This window comes from Drosophila sechellia, chromosome 3L (assembly GCF_004382195.2).
Source record: "Drosophila sechellia strain sech25 chromosome 3L, ASM438219v1, whole genome shotgun sequence".
Lineage (NCBI taxonomy): Eukaryota > Metazoa > Arthropoda > Insecta > Diptera > Drosophilidae > Drosophila > Drosophila sechellia.
This window is the reverse complement of record NC_045951.1, coordinates 22,684,529-22,705,261: the sequence shown is the minus strand read 5'-3', so window position 1 is coordinate 22,705,261 and position 20,733 is coordinate 22,684,529. Positions and strand designations below refer to the sequence as shown.

Here is a 20,733-nt window from a genome sequence, read left to right as displayed (position 1 = left end):
CCTGTAGTTGCGCCAGGCGGACCACTATTGTTTGCACTGAATGAATGTCATCAACAAATTTTAAGGCATTATTATACGCACGAGTAATTTGGCTTTTGCAAAAGCCCCGTTGTTGAATCACACTCCGCATGGTGGTCGAAAGAAGGGAACGATTCTATACGATGTAGGAATCTATAGATTATCGTTTGCCAAAAGGCCAATACTCAAAATCAAATGCCCGAAAGAAACGCAGTTCCGGTAATCCGGCACTCGAAGGACCAATTTTTTTATGTTCATAAATAAAACCGCCAGTGTTACTGTTTATTTTATTTTATTGGTTAATTTCAGACACTTGATATTCATTAGTCCGACACCGATGCGTACGTTTTATCGCAGATCAAGAATGTGACTAAATTAAGCTTTGGCTGTACTCACGCCATACGATTAAACTAGCATAAGCCGTAAACAAGTTACAGTTAGAAGTTTGGAAAAGTACTGGGCAAGCTCGCGGACAATTACAGCGGTGCGATGCTTACATTGATTCCGCTGATAAGCTCCGCTGAAGCTGCAGACAAATGATAGTGTACACAAAGATAAAGGGTGACTTGTTCGCGTATACAGGGTGTCTCGTTCCCAAACACTGGTTATTTATTAAATGGCCTGCTCTCCTCCTCACTCACGGCCCTACGGCCTCCAGCCAATCGTTCCCACCTCCTTCCAAATACGTTCTTCCGACGCCCTCCCATCTCGATCATACAAACCGCCGGGCCGACGTTTGCTGCGGAATTTCTGATGACTTTTACCAGCCTGGGGTGGTGGCGAACGGGGTGGCGGTGTCGACGTACGGGGATGCGGGTGGCATCGACGGCGCACGCGTCGGCAGCGGTGCCTGCGCCGGCGTCAGCCGCAGTGGTTTCGGCAGCGGCAGCGTCCGGGTCTTTGGCGGCGGTGGCTGTGCAGTCGAGCCAACCGCTCCTACCATGAGGCCTCGCAGCAGCGCCCTTCCGCGCATCCACTATCTGCTGGAGCAAAAAATTAAACGAAGATCGCCAATACGAACCCGGACGAAGACATTTTGAGGGAAACAGACAACTTTTGTAATAAAGAGCATTGTCATTTCATACCTCAAACTGCTCAGTTGTCTTTTTGGAAGCAAAAGAAAAATTTTACAAGAATTATACAAACAAGTTGCTGTGTGTTATGACCGTATATGTGTACATCAATAGTTGATAAGGCACCGGGAGCATCCATACACCCTAACTTATAAATTAATCAAAAAACAAAAGAAAACAAACAATTTTTTCTGACATGTCAAACTACTGTGTGTGGTTTTTTTAAATTCGTTTATTGAACATAATTAAGATTAACTATTTAACAATGTAACAGTGAGGAGGGCAAATAGGGGAGGGCAGAAGGTCGTCCAGTATTGCTCCCATCTCCTCGATTTCTAGCTGGGGGGCCTTTGCCCCCTTTGCTAGTTGAGCTCTGGTAGGGGAGATGTCGCTTCCAATGGTCTCTTGGGGGGACCATCGCTCGTGTTTTGGAGTGGGGTCCTTAGGACCTTTGGCTTACTTCCCGCTGCAGTGGCTTGGCACGGAGCCCTTGGTAGGCGCTTGGGTCCCGCAGACTTCTGGTGGTCGTGTCGCTGGGCTCTCTTTGCGGACAGCGCCGTGCGATCCTTTGGCTTGGGGCTATCCTTACCCTTACACGGTTCTTCGTGGCTGGATGGGCGCTTAGGGGTGGTCTGTTGGCTAGCATCTGCTCTTGCCGTGCGTCCGACCTGCGAATTCTCCGCCTCCGGCAGCCTTGTGCGCAGCTTTAGTTGGAGCTCCTTCAATCTGGCGAATGAGTTTTTCATTGCCAGGTTAATGCTCCTCACCCCGTTATGGTTGACCTTCGTCAGAAGGTCGTCCAGTATTGCTCCCATCTCCTCGATTTCTAGCTGGGGGGCCTTTGCCCCCTTTGCTAGTTGAGCTCTAGTAGGGGGGATGTCGCTTCCAATGGTCTCTTGGGGGGGGCCATCGCTCGTGTTTTGGAGTGGGGTCCTTAGGACCTTTGGCATACTTCCCGCTGCAGTGGCTTGGCACGGAGCCCTTGGTAGGCGCTTGGGTCCCGCAGCCTTCTGGTGGTCGTGTCGCTGGGCTCTCTTCGCGGACAGCGCCGTGCGATCCTTTGGCTTGGGGCTATCCTTACCCTTACACGGTTCTTCGTGGCTGGATGGGCGCTTAGGGGTGGTCTGTTGGCTAGCATCTGCTCTTGCCTTGCGTCCGACCTGCGAATTCTCCGCCTCCGGCAGCCTTGTGCGCAGCTTTAGTTGGAGCTCCTTCAATCTGGCGAATGAGTTTTTCATTGCCAGGTTAATGCTCCTCACCCCGTTATGGTTCACCTTCGTCAGAAGGTCGTCCTGTATTGCTCTGAAGTGAATTAATTCCAAAATACAATTGGTTTTGTCGTATCTTTTATTTGATTTTCTTTATACTGCAGTAGTAGTAGTAGTAGTAGACTCCGAGCTGAGCTAGTACTTTTCCTTTGACCAGTAAACGGTAACTTGTTTTCGTCTTTATCACAAGTACCGTATGGTCGTCCATTTACTGCTTCATTCGAATATCAACCGCGCATGTCTCTTGTAATAATATTCTTTATTATTTAAATTTTTAGGAGCAGGGAAGGTTCCGCTCCATTCGAAGTTAACTCCTCTTTGACTGCCTGATCTGCACTCAAAGATTTCTTAGCCTAGGTCGGGGAGCAGCGCTGCCGGCGTATCCCGTAGTGTAGCGATGCTTATCTATGTTATCTTATATATATATATGCACGTGGGTGCTTTGTATTACGCATACACTTGGGCTTGACTGTATATGTACACATTGTGACGGAGTGCTACAATGTGCTTGTATGTTATGAATATACAGTACAGTAACTAACCGATATGTGTGCATACTATATATAATATTTTTTTTTTTGTTTTTTTTTTAATATGTATATTAGTATTTGAAATGAATGAGTAAAGAAATATTAAAAAAATATATTTATTTAGATTGTATTTTGCACAGTAAAAGTTTTGTATTATAATGTTTTTATTAGTTTTTTCTTTGTGGTTGGCCAACCAAACAAACTGTTTTAGGAATTAAAAATTTTTAACCTATCTTCATGGACTATCTGTTTTTTATTTTTATTTCCTATAATTGTAATGTTCTCAATATCTCCTATTTCTGAAACTAAATATGGTCCTAAATAATTATTGTCAGGTTTATGACCCGTTTCGTTTTTAAGTAATATCTTATCTCCTAGTTTTAATTCAAAGTTACTAATATTTCTATTATATTATATTTTTCTATCGGCTTTTCGGTCTAGATCGGATTGTAAGTCCAAATGGCACGAAGTGTCCTTGTACTGGAGGCATAATTTAACATCGTCTGCGTACATAAGTACACGCGAATGTTTTATTATTAAGGGGAGGTCGTTAATGAATAAGGTAAAAAGAAGCGGAGCAAGATGGCTCCCTTGTGGGACACCGGATGTGACTCGGAGAATAGAAGATAACGAATTTTTAAAGAGAACTTGTTGTGTCCTGCCATTCAGATAGCTTGAAATCCAATTTAGAAGATCAACAGGGAAACCTATAAGATCAATTTTTTTTTTAGAAGGTAATGATTAACAGAGTCAAATGCTTTACTAAAATCAGTGTAGATGACATCTGTTTGAAGATTATTTTTGAAACCCTGTATTACGAGAGAAATTAGCTCCAAGAGGTTAGTGGTTGTTGATCTGCGTTTCATAAAGCCGTGCTGGCACGGTGATATGAAAGGTGCTACAAAAGTCCTGCAAATGAGGAGGGATAACATTTTCGAAAAGTTTTGGGATAGCCGACAATTTAGAGATTCCTCTGTAATTGCTTGCATCCAGTTTGCTAGCTTTTTTGTGAAGAGGAATCACAAAGGACTCCTTCCATATATGAGGGAATTGTGAAGATTCCAAAGATAAGGTAAACAGTTTCAGTAGAGGCTTGCACAAGGCTTCCGCACAGAATCTGAGCACACAGCCAGGGATTCCATCGGGACCTGGCGAATAGACCGGTTTAACACGCTGAAGATCGTTTAGCAGTGAGCTTTCGTTTATAGTGGGGCAAAATATTAGATTCGACTTAGATACCGCGTAAGAGTATGGCTGTTCGGAATGAGGTAAAGTTGAATATGTTGTTTGAAAAAACTTGGCGAATAGATCGGCTATTGCCTGATCCGATGTAACCGTAGTGTTTTCAAAAAATAGCGAGGAAGGGTAAGAACTTGTTTTTCTCTTAGTGCTAACGAAATTATGAAACTGTTTCGGATCCTGTGCAAACTGGAACTTACAACGCTTTAAATAATTTTTGTAGCACTGAGCATTAAGCACGGTAAAGTTTAACCGAGCGCTTAAATATTTACAAAGGATGGACTGAGAACCGGTATTTTTAAATTTCATATAGAGTCTGGACTTTACATTTCTTAGGTGTGTCAACTCTTTATTAAACCAAGGAGGTTTAGAGATTGACGGATAGTACATCGGAACACAAGAGTCAAAAAATGATTTAATTGCGGTATAAAACATATTAATCGCATCCGGCATTATGTTGCAGGAGTAAAGATCAGACCAGCTATAAAATTGTTTAGCCTCCGAAAATTTGGCTTGCGAAAACAGGGAATTCGCTTTGTTGACTTCTCTGAATTTACTTTTAATACCGTACCTAAGTCGATTTCCACCTCGAAAGTAGGATGATTCTACCCTGGACAGAAACACACTTTCAGGACTTGTTACAAAACATAGATCCAAAAGTCGACCAAGAGAATTTGGAATATAATTAACTTGCGACAGCGATAAGTCGAGCAAGCCGTCAATAAAGTTATGTTGTGCTAAAGGGAGAAGGATATTCGATTGTTTTTCTGGGGACCACATTGTGCCAGGTATATTAAAATCACCTAGAACTACCAATTGGTCCCTGTCAGAAAGTTTATTCAAGATGGACTGAATAGCGGACAGATGATTCTGATATTCTGGGAATTCAGAAGATGGCGGAATATAGTAGCACTTAATATAAACTGATCTGTCGGAAAAAGACAGCTTTACACATACGAATTCCGAGTTACGGGAATCGTCCAAAAGTAACTCCTCCGACGCGAGGGTAGATCTAACCGCAATTAAGACTCCACCTCCCCGTCTGGAGGGACGGTCAAACCTATATATAGTGTACATACCTGGGAAGACTTCGGAGTTAAGTATCTCCGGCTTTAACCAAGTCTCTGTGAGCACTATAATATGGGATGCAAATGAAAGACTATCACAATAAAATTTGATTAATTTGCTACGCAAGCCTCTAACATTTTGATAGGAGATAGTAAGTTTTGTAGTTAGTTTTTTGAAGAGGAAGAAGATGAAGAGGCGGTGCAGTGGTCTGGCCACGTGAGGGAAGTTTAATTCCCACGGGCACCTTTTTCTTATTTTTGATCTTAGCTTCAAACTCTTTTACCACCATACTATCCGGCCAAAAATCACCCGAACATATGGTCGATAAAAGCTCGTTTGGGACAGTTATCTTGAAAGATGATATGTCCCTAGCGTAAGAGAAGTTAAATTTTTTCACTTTTATATTATCGGCTTTTGTTTTGTCTTGTATATAAGACAATACATCCGACGATGTTTGATCAGGGGAAACCCGAGAAACAAAAATTTGTTTCTTTAGTGGACCCACCGCGAGTGATTTTGGCGCTGCAGATTGTATTTCTGAAGCGCCAACTTGTGCCGGTAGTCCGGACTCAATGTTCCCTTGTGGTGGTAAACTAATCGAGACAGGTGGAATCACTGGTTGAGAGACCAGTGCAGACAATTCGGAATCTTTAGGGTGGGCGCAATCCACAGCGGATTGATCGGATTGCTCCGAATCTTTTTTAGCTGCCGATCTTAAGAACATATGCGGACTTGCTGCCATTGACAGCTGATCAGTTGTGAAGTCCTGTTGATCGTTTGCCCGTGGTTGCGGGAGCTTAGCCACAAGCGGCTATTATGCGCTTTGGAGATTCATCTAATAGCTTAAGGCCATTAAACTATGAATTAAGCGCGGAATGAAGATCATCCGCTCGACGAAAACTATCTCTAACTACACCAAAACTGTTGATCAGTTCTTTCAAGCCACCTTTAGTTTGGCGCATAAACGATTTCATCTCGTTCTCAACCACAAGGCAAGCATCACAACAGTAATTTAGATTTTTACCCTTTGCTAGGTCATCACTTGTACGGCCATTAAAACAAGCGCACTTAGTATGCACCATTCTATCACATAGCCAACAAGTCATTTTTGGCTGCTCAGGTTTTATAACCTGGCAACAATTTTTATAAAAGCAGACAACATTTACGGTTTCCATGTTTAACTGAAATCAGACCACTGTGCGTGCACGAAAACACAAAACCAAAACTTTCAAGCGAGCTGTTAAAAGAACCGCACGAGAGCAGTCTGCACGCTGAGAAATTTAGATTTTGTGTGGGAGAGCGAAAGAGAGAGAGAGTGAGAGCGAAAAGTGCAGTTTATGTGCATGCAAAAAACAACACCAAACACGACTGCGAACAACGCACAAAAAAGGGAGAGTAAACAAAACAAAGAGACGAAAAATGCAAACTACTTTGTATATTTGTTTAAACTACTGCACAAATCACAAATAATCACTCGCGAAGCGAACGGATCTTTAATAATTATGTTTAAATATATGATAATTAAAGAAAATTATTTAAAAACCACGGCTGGTTTGACAAACACAAAATAAAAACCGGGGAGCAAAAAAAACACGACCGTTCGCTTTGAAAGCTAATAGACGAATAATATGGCTTCCCTTGTAGCGAATTTGTCTGCATTGTTTGAATCTAAACCATCATCTATATAGGCTGCTTCGAGCAACCCACGTAGGTTTTCTATCTCTGTGGTATATTGCGCTGCAGTTTTGCCGCACTTTTGTGTACTAAGCATTTTCGCTTTAATGACATCGGGCGATTCGCCTTTAACCGATGCTTTTAATACATTTATTATGATAATGGTCTTTTCATTTTCAACTTTGTGTGATAATGGACCAAGTATCTTTGTCTTGATTACCTCTACCGCTAGCATCTCCTGATCTCCTTTTGTCAGATCTGTTAGCCGGAGAGCCGTGAGGAATCTATCTATTTAAGTTTAACTTTTTGCCGTCAAACTCAGGTATTGTGGACGAAATTTGTCGCACATATTCCCTTGATGTTGCGGCAGAGATAGTCATCTTGGCTGTTCCCTGTATACTCGAAGTATTTGAATCTGAAAGTTCTTCTTCAAGTAATTCGGGTAATGTTATTACCGCTGGAATTGAAATATCGTGGAGATCCTCTTCTTTTATTTCTATTTCCGATTATCCTACACTTTCGATATCCTCACCGATCTCAGCCACTATAGGTGTGCTTAAAATCGTTGGGATAGTAACATTTAAGTTATGTTTGTACTTGACGTTTAACAAGTTCTCACGGAACCTGTTTACAAATTTTACTGATTTTGATAAATGATTTTTTGTTAGTCTTTTTCTTTCTCTGTGAATTAATCGGCGTGCTTCATTAAAGCATCTTACCAATATCTGTGCATGTTTCTTGAGAGTGTCTTGTTGCACATCTCTATTTGGTGTCATGCATTTACAAGACTTGTCGAAAGTCGTTTTAATTTCTTTAAGCTTTTTATTTATTGCCAGTCCATTTAAAGAGTAATATGGATTTATTGAACTTTATAAATTGTGGCCTCTCCTAAAAATATGTTATCTTCTATTACCTGTGTTATTTTCACATATTGTAGAGCAATGTAATAACCTGCACACAAGTCGAAGGTTTCCCTATAATCCTGTTCAAACTCATATACGCTTATATACGTATGAAATTTACTTAAGATCTGTATCGATCTTAGAATGAACAAAGGTTCCCTCATTCGAGTTTCTTCAATAATTTTTTTTTTTAGTTTTCTGATATTTAAAACAAAAATTTTGGATCATCTTAATTCAAAATACATTTTGTGTGTGTGTGTTTTTTTTTTTTTTTTTTGTTTAAAAAATTTATTTTTTTTTTATATGTTTATATATATCCCTAAGTATTTCTTTATGCATTCATCTTTTTATTCAATCTTAGATTTTTAAATCTTATCCAAATTATTCGCTCTGCTTATATAACGCTTCTTTATTATTTTGTTATGCTTAACATATAGCGTTAATATAAACTGAGCGACTGTTACAATCGTCAAGATTCAAAGGAGTAACCACAGTGATTGAATGTCTTCTGTATGGTCGACTATTTTTACGTTATTGACCACATTGGCCGTATTATCTTTTGTCTGACTATCGTCAGATCCAAACCAACCCATTTTTGTATATATTTAATTTACAATATAATTGTTTCTTATTTTTGGGTTTTGGTTTATTTTACGTTAAAAATATTTTGTTTTGATTTTTTTTTTATATATTGTTACACTTTCCTGCCTAATTGGCGTATGGCTTTACGGACCATTCTTCTCATCGGGCAGAAAAAGTTTCGCTCAATGTTACAATATTTTGTGTAATATTAATATGCTGCGCAGTGCATCGAGGGTGGTGTGCCACGCAGGGCAACAAAAAAAATATTTTATTTCGCAGCTCATACTTGCTTCAGGAATATTTTTGGCTGCAGATCCTTTTTTCGTCAGCTGGACGTCGCCGGCCCGGCACGCTAACGCTCCCTCGAAGGTTCAGGTGGCGGTTTGCCTCCCGCACTTGTTTTTCGGCTGCTGCTGTCCTGGGCCTATGGGCTCAGGCGGTACCGGTGCTGGTCATCGCACAGGTTCCTTGGCAAAAAGGGCTCCAAATTCCCTCGCAGTCCGCTTAACACGTCTTCTTCTTGGTTGGAAACTGTTTCTTAGGAGGCGCTTTAGATTTGCTAATTTCTTTGTTTGTTAATATTTTTATATTATAGTAAGTTTTGGTGTGGGGCTTGTCTTTTTTCTGCATTACTAAATTTTGCAGATGGTCTAATTCTTCCTGAAATTTTTGTACAGTTGACCAGGTGGCATTTTTATGAATAGTAGCCACTTAATATGGACTATTCTTTAATTAATTTTTTTTTTTCACCTCCGCGCTTACCCATATCACACTTAAACTTTACTCACTCAGTTTATTTTTGCCATCCTTTTTGAAATCTCAGTTTATTTTTGCCGTTCTTTTTTGAGGTCCTGCCACGGTCGCCATGTAGTCAATTAATTCCAAAATACAATTGGTTTTGTCTTATCTTTTATTTGATTTTCTTTATACTGCAGTAGTAGTAGTAGTAGTAGACTCCGAGCTGAGCTAGTACTTTTCCTTTGACCAGTAAACTGTAACTTGTTTTCGTCTTTATCACAAGTACCGTATGGTCGTCCATTTACCGCTTCACTCGAATATCAACCGCGCATGTCTCTTGTAATAATATTCTTTGATGGGTTGATGGGGGTTGCTGTCCTGGAATTTTCCAAATATGCTGAAAAGAAAACACTCGAAGAAAAGCGAACACTAGACTTTTCGTAATTGCGCGGGCGCGACCGGCGTATGTTTATTCAGCGTGGTTAGTTTTAACACTGGTGCTTATTCTAATTAGCTAGGCTCTCCGAAGCGCAGCGGAGACTCCTTGGAGACTCTGTGCTGAAGAGCGGAGAGCGTAAGAGGGAGCGGAGAGCGGGTGACAGTCCAAACCCCGTAACTTGAACATTCCGCCCCCCTTGCAATCACTGGGGTTGCAACACAGCCATCCTACGGCAGGCTGCAGGCACCGGACACGATCCACCCAAAAACAGTTTTCTGAGCATTCCGGCATTCCCTCGTCGAAGGTCAGGAATCCGGATTGGATAACCTTTGGATAAACATCTGCTCCTAAGACCATGGAGACGGTAGCAGGCCGATGGAACCCGTCATCAGCCAGCATGATGTCCCGGTACTTGGACACTACGGTGTCGCTCAATGACCGGACCGGTGTACGGATCCGCACCCTGGGCTCGATCTTGAGCACGACCTCGAGCTTCGTGTTCCCGTCGATCCTGGAGCGAATCGTCGTCGTGCAGACCTTCTCGTCGCCAACATTGGTCATCGGAAGCTTAAAGGCTGACGCCAACGAAGCGTCGATGCAGCTTATGGGACTGTACGGATCGATAAGTGCTGCGGTCTCGAAGGTCTTCGTCCCGGTCTCCAACTTGACAAGCGCTGTGGGAAAGATGTTCACGCTGTGGCGTTGTACCAGCGACGAGAGCGATGGGTCTGGCGTGGTCGATTCCGGGCGTCGTGGCGGTGAACTCCTACGCTGAGTTGGCGGATTTTGCCGGCGGGAACGTTGGGACGAGGCCGAAGCTGCTTGCCGGGTTGGCACCGGTTGGAGACGCGAGCGCGCTCGCGACCACGACAACGAGCTAACCTGCTCGTGCATGTGGAGCAGCGTGTGGTGGGATCGGTCGCACTTCTTGCAATGATCACCGCTTCGGCAGTCTCCCGTGGAATGCTCGTGAGCGAGGCAATTGTATTTGTTAATGAGGACTGCTCGCAAACGCTTTTCAGCGCTGAGCTTTAGGAACCTCGCGCACTTCCGAAGAGGATGGATACCGCGGCAGACTCGGCATCGGTAGGATTGAATACCTCGGGTACGTCTGCTCTCCACGTCACGAGCACTGCGTTCGTTTTGTTGACGAGGGGCCATGCTGCGCGTAGTCGAATGTCGAACGGAGATCGAAAACGAAATGACTACAAATGTAGTCCACTGGCACGCTGGCTTGCTTAACCATGCAAGCACTATCGTGGAGTCCGTCCAACAGTAAAGTTCGGAGTTAATCGTAGGCATCTGCGGAATGATGCCTGCAGCCATTTCGGAAAGCAATAACGCTTCGCACAGCTCCAGTCTTGGGAGCGAAACCGTTTTGACTGGTGCTACCCGGGTTTTCGCGGTTAGGAGTTGCACCATAATGGTGCTGCCCACTTCTACGCGGACATATATGGCCACCCCATAAGCCTTTTGCGACGCATCGCAAAAGCCATGATGCTCGACCTTGAAATCTGGACGAAACGATAGCCAGCGTGGAATGCGTATCTGCTCTAAAAACGAATAACTTTGGAGCAAATTAATCCATCGCTGAAAAAGCTCATTTGTAATGTTTTCGTCCCATCCAAGCTCCTGCAGCCAAATCTCCTGCATGAAAATTTTAGACAGGGTCGAACAATTTGGCAATTTGGGACAGGACTTGGTTTTGTAAAGGACGTTTCGATAGCCAACTCTTGCGGGACGAAGAAGAATTCGTCGGAGGTTGCTTTCCAGCGAATACCGAGGGTTTTGGCAGTACTTTCTGCATCGATCTCGAGAAAATCAGTATTTAAAAGATGGTTGCTCTGAATGGCCGCTAAAACTTCCTTTTGGTTGGAGGTCCATTTCCTCAATGGAAATCCGGCGGAATTCAGAACGTCTCGGAGTTCTTGCACCATGAGCTGAGCTTCTTCCGTGGAGTCCGCTCCGGCTAGAACATTATCCACATACATGAAATTTCGAATGACATTGCTAGCTTTTGGATGGCTGAGTTCTACGTCAGCTGCTAGCTTCTGCAGTACTCGGATGGGCAGGAAAGGCGCGCAATTGACTCCAAAGGTTACTGTTTTCAATTCGAAATCTCTGATTTCCCCTCTATTGTTACGGAAAAGTATTCGCTGGAATGGAGTGTGTTTCGGATCTACCCAGATCTGCCGATACATTTTCTCGACATCGGCGTTGAACACGTATCGGAAATAGCGCCACTTCAGAATTTGAATGGTCAAGTCGGACTGTAAGACAGGGCCAGCATGAAGGATATCATTTAAACTGGTACCATTCGATGAAGGGCTGGAGGCATTGAATACTACACGGAGTTTAGTAGTTACGCTCTCCGGTTTTAAGACGGCGTGATGTGGCATGTAATAGACGTTGCAATCATGGGCAGGAAGAACTTGTCGCATGTGCTTTAAGTCGAGATATTCCTGGATCACCGAATCGTATCTCGCTTTAAGGGCCTCATCTCTTTTTAGACGCTGCTCGTTTCTTAAGAACTGAGCCAACGCGAAAGACCTAGAATGCCCTAGCCCGGAACCGATATGTTCTGGGTCGCGAAAAGGCAGAGTAACGGCATATTTGCCGCACTCGTTTCTCGTGGTCGGTTGAAGGAAATTCTTCTGGCACATGGAATCGGATTCTTTTACCAACTTTATTGGTATATCCTTCACCTCCCAAAATTTTGTGAGGAGTTTGTCCAGTGAATTATCGTGACTTTTCAACCGGAGTCAGCCGTGGATTATTGATATAAATGGCTGTGAAAAGATCCCGGAAAGTCGGCCAGCGAAGATAGTCGCCTGCGAAAACATCTGTATCGCATGGAGGCAACCGACAGCCAGAGGAAATGTAGGCCTGGGGCGCAGCGTTCGCGGTTGGGATGGACTGAGAAGTGCCCTGCTCGATTTTATCAATGAGCTGGGCAACACACCTTTCATAGACTGAATAGCAATAATTGTATTTAGCCCTGAGAATAGGCATGTTGCTTGCTGCCGCTTCGCCTGCTGACACAAGGCACTCTGAGCAGAGATCGTATTCCTTTTCAACCTTGTCCCATAGGGTTCGGACTTGGTCGCGACGGACGCCAAGCATCGTGACGGTTGGAGCTGCGGATTCCGGAGTGTTGATCTGAGCCTCAAATTCGCTTAAGCGGTCAGAAACCGAAATGAATTTGGCTAGCGCTAGATCGGAAGCAGCCATATTTTTAGCTGTGCGCTGTACTGTGGCTTTGGATGAAGTAGCACAGTCGTCGGAAATCTGCGCAGGCGTTCTCACCGAAATGCTTGGGATTCTTGGACTCTTGGGCCCTTGTGGTGAAAAAATAGACCTGGGTTTGTCAGCGGACAATTTCTTCTTATCGTCCCCGATGGGCATTGTGGGAACCGGTGCGAGAGGAAGATGAGCCCAACTCACGCTCTCCCGATTAATCTAACATAAGCAGAGAGACGAGCGATCGGCCTGGAGAGAGAGAGAGTCAGTCGATCAATGGAGTTGAATGCGAACACACGTATTAGAATAACCTTTGTAAACTAATAATAAATAATTAAACCAACTGTGAAATAAAGTGTATTGAAACGAATACTAAACTACTGAATTATTACATGTAGGGGTACTATAAACCCTCTTATTTAAATAAAACAGTAATGCTGGATTTAGCCTCTTAACTTTATTCTGTACTTTGCATTTCCACTTCAGCAATCGACTGACTCCCTCTCCGTTACTGATCTGCCTCTCTGCTTGTTGCTACAGAGATGTTGCGAAACAGAGAGAATGCCACCCGAAAGCGAACCATGACTTAATGTTTATACACTTAATGTTTATATACTATGTTGCTATACTGTACTTATGTATGCGTAGCTCTAGCCTACTACAATTCGACCATCCTGACATTTAAGATCACCTGATCTTGTCGAAATTTTCAACTTATACGTATTACATTGTTCTTATTCGCTATTTGCTTAAAATATATATATTTTTTTTCTTATCTTTAATTAAACAAAATTTATTTTCTACTCCCTATCCAATGTTTAATATTTTGACTACTCCAGACACCTTGATATGGATTTCGCGCCAACTGAAAACCTTCAACATCTTTAATTAAAAACCTATCATTTTTCAATACCTTCTCTATTACATATGGACCCTTATGTTTAGGTATTAGCTTTCTAGCAACTCCTCCTGTACTATCGAAATTCTTAACCATAATGTAATCTCCTACTTTGTACTGCGTACTTTCTTTTTTCTTATTATTATGTCTTTTTTCATTATACCTCTGTGCTTTTAAATGCGATTCCGATCCTTTTCTTCTAATTTCTTTCAGGTCTCTAATTTCACTAACATTATCTAACTCTTCTAATTTTTGTCTTAATTCATCAACAACTTTTCCCTTTTGTTCAATTCCAAACAACATCTTGCTGGGAGATTCCGCTACACTTCTTTGTTTGGTATTATTCAGAGAAAATTCTACGTCTTCAATAACTGCATCCCAATGCAATCCCTTTTCAATGTCTGTTAATTTAGCTATCATAGGCCCTACTATTCTATTGACTCTTTCTACCTGTCCATTGGCCTGGGGTGAACCTGTCGCTATCTTTATGTGTTTAATATTATACTCTTCCATACATTTTGCAAAATCTTCGGATGTAAAACAGGTCCCCCTATCTGATACTATAACTTTCGGCCTGCTATATGATCTAAAATAATCCTTTAAAGCTAGAATTACTTCCTTTGTGTTCGTTGTTTTTGTTGCGTATAACCTAACATATTTAGTAAATCCATCTATTATTACAAACAGATGTTTTTTTATTCTACCATTATCTACCGGTCCATAATGATCGATATGTATTATCTCAAACGGCACGTTTCCCTTTGGGATGCTATGCAGCATTCCCTCTTCTTTTCCCGACTTCGGTGAAAATGCCACACATCTCAAACAATTTCCTATATGCCTAACAACTTTTTCTTTCATATTCGAAAACCAATAAGTCTCAACAATAGCATCTATAACCTTATCTCTCCCTAAGTGACCTAATTCATTGTGATATTTATATAAAATTTTTTCTTCCATTTCTTCTGGTACACAAAACAACAATCTTCCACCATTTGCCTTCCTATAAAGTACACCATTTCTCATTTCAAAAATTTTATCTTCCGTTTTCTCTAACTTTTTCCTAATATCTTTCAACTTTTCATCTTTTGCTTGACAAATAATTAAATTATCTTCAAAGCTATTAGTTTCTATCACTAATATGTTCGTATTTCTGCTCAATGCATCCACATGCTTCATATGCTTTCCTGCTTTATGAACTAACTCAAAATCGTACTCTAATAGTTCTAATGCCCACCTTGCAATCCTAGGATTTAATTCCACTCTATTTAACGTTAGAGTTACTGCGTTGCAATCTGTAACAATTTTAAATCTCTTTCCCTGTACATAGATTCTAAATCTTCTTAATGCATACAGAATAGCCAATGTTTCAAGTTCAAAACTATGATATTTGGCCTCATCCTTTGTTGTGGCTTTCGAGTAATAAAATATAGGGTGCCATTTCATATCCTCTTTCTTTTGCAATAACACTGCACCAAAGCCTTGTGCACTTGCATCTGTATGTAACTCTATTTCATCCTTATAACAATATAACCCTAACACTGGAGCTTCCACTAACTTTTTCTTAAGTGTCTCAAAACATTCTAACTCTTTTTCTTCAAACGAAAATTCTTTGTCTTTCTTCAATAAGTCATATAAAGGTTTTGCAATCGTTGAAAAACTCTTAATGAATCTTCTAAAATATGAACACAATCCTAAAAAGCTTCTGACATCATGCACCTTATCTGGTATTGGAAAATCTCTAATTGCTTCTATTCCCTTGTCATTGGCCTGTATTCCCTTACTTGTTATTAAAAATCCTAAATATTGTACACTCGATTGCAGAAACTCACATTTATCCATTCTCAGCTCTAATTTGTTCCTCGTCAACCTGTCAAAAACTTCCCTAAGTACTTCCATATGTTTTCAAGTAACTTTTGTTTAATCCGTAAAATGAACTTAAAACTGGTACTCCAATAACATCTTTAGGTACTTTACTAATTTTTATGAACGAAATGGGGCTTCCCGTGTCTATGAGGCATGCTGTAATAAATTTTGATTTAGAATTGTTCATAAAATTAATTTCAAAATATCTTACGTAATTGTTTTCATCCACATTCTTGTTTTTCAGGCACTTTGCTGCAAAGTGCCCCATCTGACCACAGGCATAGCATGACCCTTTTTCGCGCTTTGGCTTCCTGCACTCTTTGGCCCAGTGTCCCTTCGAATTGCAATTGAAACAACGCAAGAGTGTGCTGCCATTATTGTTCACCGATGCCACCTTCTTGTCTGTTTCATCCATTTTCGGTAGTTTTACTTCCGCAAATGCCCGCTTTAAGTGCTGGATGTCTTCAAAGCATTGGATACGGGCTTGGTTACGTAGCATTTGATTTGGAATACCTTCAATGAGGAGCGCCACCAATTCTTCATCATCCATTTTTATTCCATGTGCAAGCATCACCTTATCGTCTACATAAGCAATAAAGCTTTCGCCAGCTGTCCATTTTCGTTCCTCAAATTTTCGCCTTGTTTCTAACTTTGACTTCCTCTCACCAAACATTGATATAAACTCTGCCGCCAACTGCTCTGTTGGTAGCAATACACGTTCTGGATCTGCATGCAACCACATGCATGCTTTTCCTTTTATCTTGCTGATGATCAACATCTTTATATATGGTTCATGTATTCCATAAACGCTGGCTATATTTTTCACTTGTAGGATCCATTTGCGTGCACATGTATCTCCCGAAAATTCATTCACTGCATCGGCTGCCATACGCAATAATAAATCCATATTTTGCCCAGCTTGTCCCACTGTATTTCGTTTATTCCCGTCAAATTCTTTGTTGCTTTTCTCACCGCTGCCATCTTCGTCGCCGTCTTCGTTGCCGCCAACTTCGTTTTCGTCGCTATTCCCGTCGCCGCTGTTTTTGTTGCGGGCGCCGTCTGCACTGTTGTTCTTGTAACTGCGTACCCCGCTTCTGTCGTCATGTTTGCCGTTACTTTTGTTGTTGCGTGCAGTGCTCTTCTCATCGCCGTCTTCGTTGCTACCTCCAGCTTCGCCGTTACTTTCGTCCTCTTTATGCTCTCCGTCTTTTGCGTTATTTCTTTTTCCTTTTTGAACATTATTATTGCTGCTTCCGTAGAAATATTCTTCCTCGCTTTTTAATAATAATTTCAATTGATTTTGCTTTTCGTTTGTTAAATTATTCAAACGCAAAATCAATTCTCTTTTTGTTCCCGTGGTCGGTTCTTTTAATTCACTCAACCACCCTTTTAACTGCTCCGTCGATGCATTACTTATATTCATTTTTTTTTTCTTTTTGGCTCGTGATCGGCCCACTTCTGATATTGTAGGGGTACTATAAACCCTCTTATTTAAATAAAACAGTAATGCTGGATTTAGCCTCTTAACTTTATTCTGTACTTTGCATTTCCACTTCAGCAATCGACTGACTCCCTCTCCGTTACTGATCTGCCTCTCTGCTTGTTGCTACAGAGATGTTGCGAAACAGAGAGAATGCCACCCGAAAGCGAACCATGACTTAATGTTTATACACTTAATGTTTATATACTATGTTGCTATACTGTACTTATGTATGCGTAGCTCTAGCCTACTACATACATTGGCGACGAGGTAAAAAAAAAAAACAACAACTTATAAATTAATTAAAATAAGAAAAATTCAGTGCAAACCGGCTGCTGAAATTAGCACGCAACAGTCCCGTTAGTTTGTTCTTTTCGTTCCCTGGCGTTCTTCGTATATATACATATATACATATGTACATAGAAATGTGGTATCGAACGCGCGAACGAATACAAATAGACAAATTAATGCAAGGGAGAAATAACATGTAAATTAATAAAAAAAAAAAATTGTTCAGCGCAAATCTGTGATGGCAAAATTGTCACACAATAATTCGATAATTTTTTTTTTTCCTCGCTCACTCTCGTTGTTCGTATGTACATATGAACGCGCGGGCAAATGCACGCTGACGAACTAATGTGATGAAGAGAAGAAAGAATGAAGGAAAAGAAATAAAATATAAGAATGCTCGCAGGCATTTCAGTTATGGCAGCTCGTATGTAAAAAAAAAAAAAACACAACAACAATAAAAGAATGAAAAATAAAAGGAAAGAGAAAACAACTGACAAATTACAGTGACAGTGTCAAGAGACACAGATTTTATTATTGTTCTATCTGACTTGGGTCAGGGGCTGTACTAAATGTACAAGCCGAGTAAATAATTTTGAGCTGACTTAAGTCAGGGGCTGTACTAGATGTACGAGCCGAACAAATAATCATAAGCTGATTTAAGTCAGGGGCTGTACTAAAGGTACGAGTCGAATAATTAGATATGAGCTGATTTGGATCAGCGTAATCAGGCCGTTTCTTTGCGAGACGATTGAGAAGTCCCTGTTGCGTGTGGAATGGGAGAAATGTACTAAAGTATCAGTCGATAGTCGACCTACAAGCAATGGCAGAGAGCGTAATCAGGCCGTTTCTTTGCGAGACGATTGAGAAGTCCCTGTTGCGTGTGGAATGGGAGAAATGGCTTAGAGCTTTCGAAATATATGTGCAAGCTGAGGAGATCATCAGTTCACCATCCCGGAAAAGAAACAAACTGTTACATCTTGGCGGCCCTCAGCTACAAACGGTAGCATTTTCACTTCCCGGAGCCGTGATAACGGAAACGGCGGCTGGAGACCAGACCGACATATTTCAGACGTTAGTCGATAAGTTGAATGCGTTTTTCTCGCCGAAACAGAACTCAAGCTTCGAGAGACATCTATTTAGGAACCTTTCTCCTGCAGAGGGGGAGACATTTGCGAAGTTTGTATTGAGGCTGAGGTACCAAATTCAAAAATGCGATTTTGGATCCACTAAAGCCGAAATCGAGGAGATCTGTTTAAAGGATAAAATCATCGATAGCTGCGCCAACATAAGCCTAAAACGGAAACTTTTGGAAAAAGAGTACAATTTATCGGAGATAATAAATCTCTGCCAAATGGAGGAAGAAATCAACAAAGAGCCCGAGATAATGCGACCACAGCTGAATCTGGAGGGAATAAACAGAATACAAACGAATACAAAATCGTCCAACATGCAGTGGGAGTGCAGCAGATGTGGTCGAAAAGGTCACAACCATAATAGCCCCAATTGTCCAGCCTTAAAACAACAATGCAATAAATGCACACGGTTCGGGCACTTTGCAAACAAGTGCCGAACCAATTTAAAGCGACCAGGAAACCAGAACAACAGCAATGCAACAAAACGACAACGCTCAAACGTGAACCTGGTAAATGAAGGGGATGATAAGAAACCGGCAAATAACTGTTTTAAAATTCTAAGTGACGACGAAGACGAAGTAATCAAATGCCAAGTGGGTGGCCAAGAAATGCCTTTCATCATCGACTCAGGATCACGTTTCAATCTCATAAGTCCGGAGGATTGGTCAGTTCTACAAGATAAGAAAGCAACAATTTTCAACGTCCAATGGGACTGCTCGAATCATTTTAGAGCATATGCTTCAGACGAATTACTGCAAATAATCTGTTGTTTTGATGCACCTGTATCCATTGGATCTAACCCGGAGGTAATTGCTCCATTTTTTGTAATTAAAAAAGGAAAACAATCACTACTGGGCAAGGAAACGGCGATAAAGCTACAAGTATTACGACTCGGTTTGGGAGTCCACAGTATAGAGAGCGTATCTCCATTTCCAAAATGGAAAGGATTGCCAGTTAAACTATCCATTGACCCAGACATCAAACCAGTTCAACAACCGATGAGGCGGATTCCAATAGCGTTGGAAGAGAAAGTTATTGGAAAACTGGAGGAAGCGTTAGCCCTCGATATCATTGAACCAGTAATGGGACATTCTCAATGGATCTCACCACAATGGTCATGACATTCAAAGAAAACGGGGATCTCCGCATCTGTATAGACATGAGACTAGCCAATAAAGCAATTTTAAGGGAGAACTATCCATTGCCTATCTTCGAAACGTTTATGACCAAACTGAGCGGAGCGAAATATTTTTCTCGTCTGTATCTCAAATATGCATATCATCAATTAGAATTGGACGAGGCTAGCAGAGCTATAACAACTTTCATAACTCCTCGTGGGTTGTTCCGGTATAAGCGATTGATGTTCGGGGTTAACTCTGCCCCCGAAATTTTTCAAAGAAGACTGGAGGAGCTACTGGCACCGTGCCGAAATGTCCTGAATTATATCGATGATATCATCATATTCGGAACCAATGAAAATGACCATGATAACGCCGTAAAAGAAATAAAGGATATATTGGAGAAAAACAATGTCCTCTTGAATGTGGAGAAATGCATTTGGAAGACGGATAAAGTTAAATTTATTGGGCATATCCTGTCAGACAGAGGAATTGAAGTTGATCCGGAAAAAGTATCCACAATCCTTTCATTCAGAAGTCCCAAAAATAAGGAGGAGGTCCGCAGTTTTCTGGGCCTTGTCACTTATGTTGGCAAATTCATACCGGATCTAGCCGACCGTACAGAACCATTAAGACGTTTGCTAAGAAAGGATTGCAGATTTAATTGGGATAAAAATGAGGAAAAAGCATACGAGGACCTAAAATCTCATTTGGCCAAGATACCAAACTTGTCCTATTTTGACCCCGATAACACTACACAACTGATAGCCGACGCCAGCCCTGTCGCGCTCGGAGCTGTACTATTACAGTTCACTAGAGACAAGGAACTAAAAATAATTTCGTTTGCTAGTCGGAGTCTATCGGATGTTGACAAGCGATATTCACAGACGGAAAAAGAAAGTCTGGGCTGTTGAGAAGTTTTATTTTTACCTGGCTGGATTAGAATTCGAGCTGGTGACGGATCACAAACCACTGGAGGCAATATTCAAACCAACTTCGAAGCCTCCAGCGCGAATTGAAAGGTGGCTCTTACGCATACAGGCGTTCAAGTTTAAAGTAATCTACAAGGCGGGCAAAGAGAATATTTCAGACGCTCTGTCTCGACTTTGTGAACTGGCTGCGACGAACTCTTCCTGGCGAAATGATGAATATAATGTCTTTCGGGTCATCGAATAC

The 20,733-nt window shown here is 41.5% G+C and overlaps 1 protein-coding gene across 1 annotated transcript; it reads right to left on the bottom strand.

The window, feature by feature from the left end:
• Positions 1 to 15,568: 15,568 nt before the first annotated feature.
• LOC116801144 lies at positions 15,569 to 16,937 on the bottom strand. The gene is made up of 2 exons (XM_032718963.1): positions 15,747 to 16,937; positions 15,569 to 15,691 (listed from the first exon to the last, which is right to left on the bottom strand). Exons 1-2 carry the CDS (start codon positions 16,440 to 16,442, stop codon positions 15,680 to 15,682), a joined length of 708 nt encoding a protein of 235 aa, XP_032574854.1. The 5' UTR covers positions 16,443 to 16,937; the 3' UTR covers positions 15,569 to 15,679.
• Positions 16,938 to 20,733: the final 3,796 nt, after the last annotated feature.

What these genes read in the sequence shown, in the direction of transcription:
- LOC116801144 (XM_032718963.1), bottom strand. Translation starts at nt 16,442, where the DNA reads ATGGATTTATTATTGCGTATGGCAGCCGATGCAGTGAATGAATTTTCG.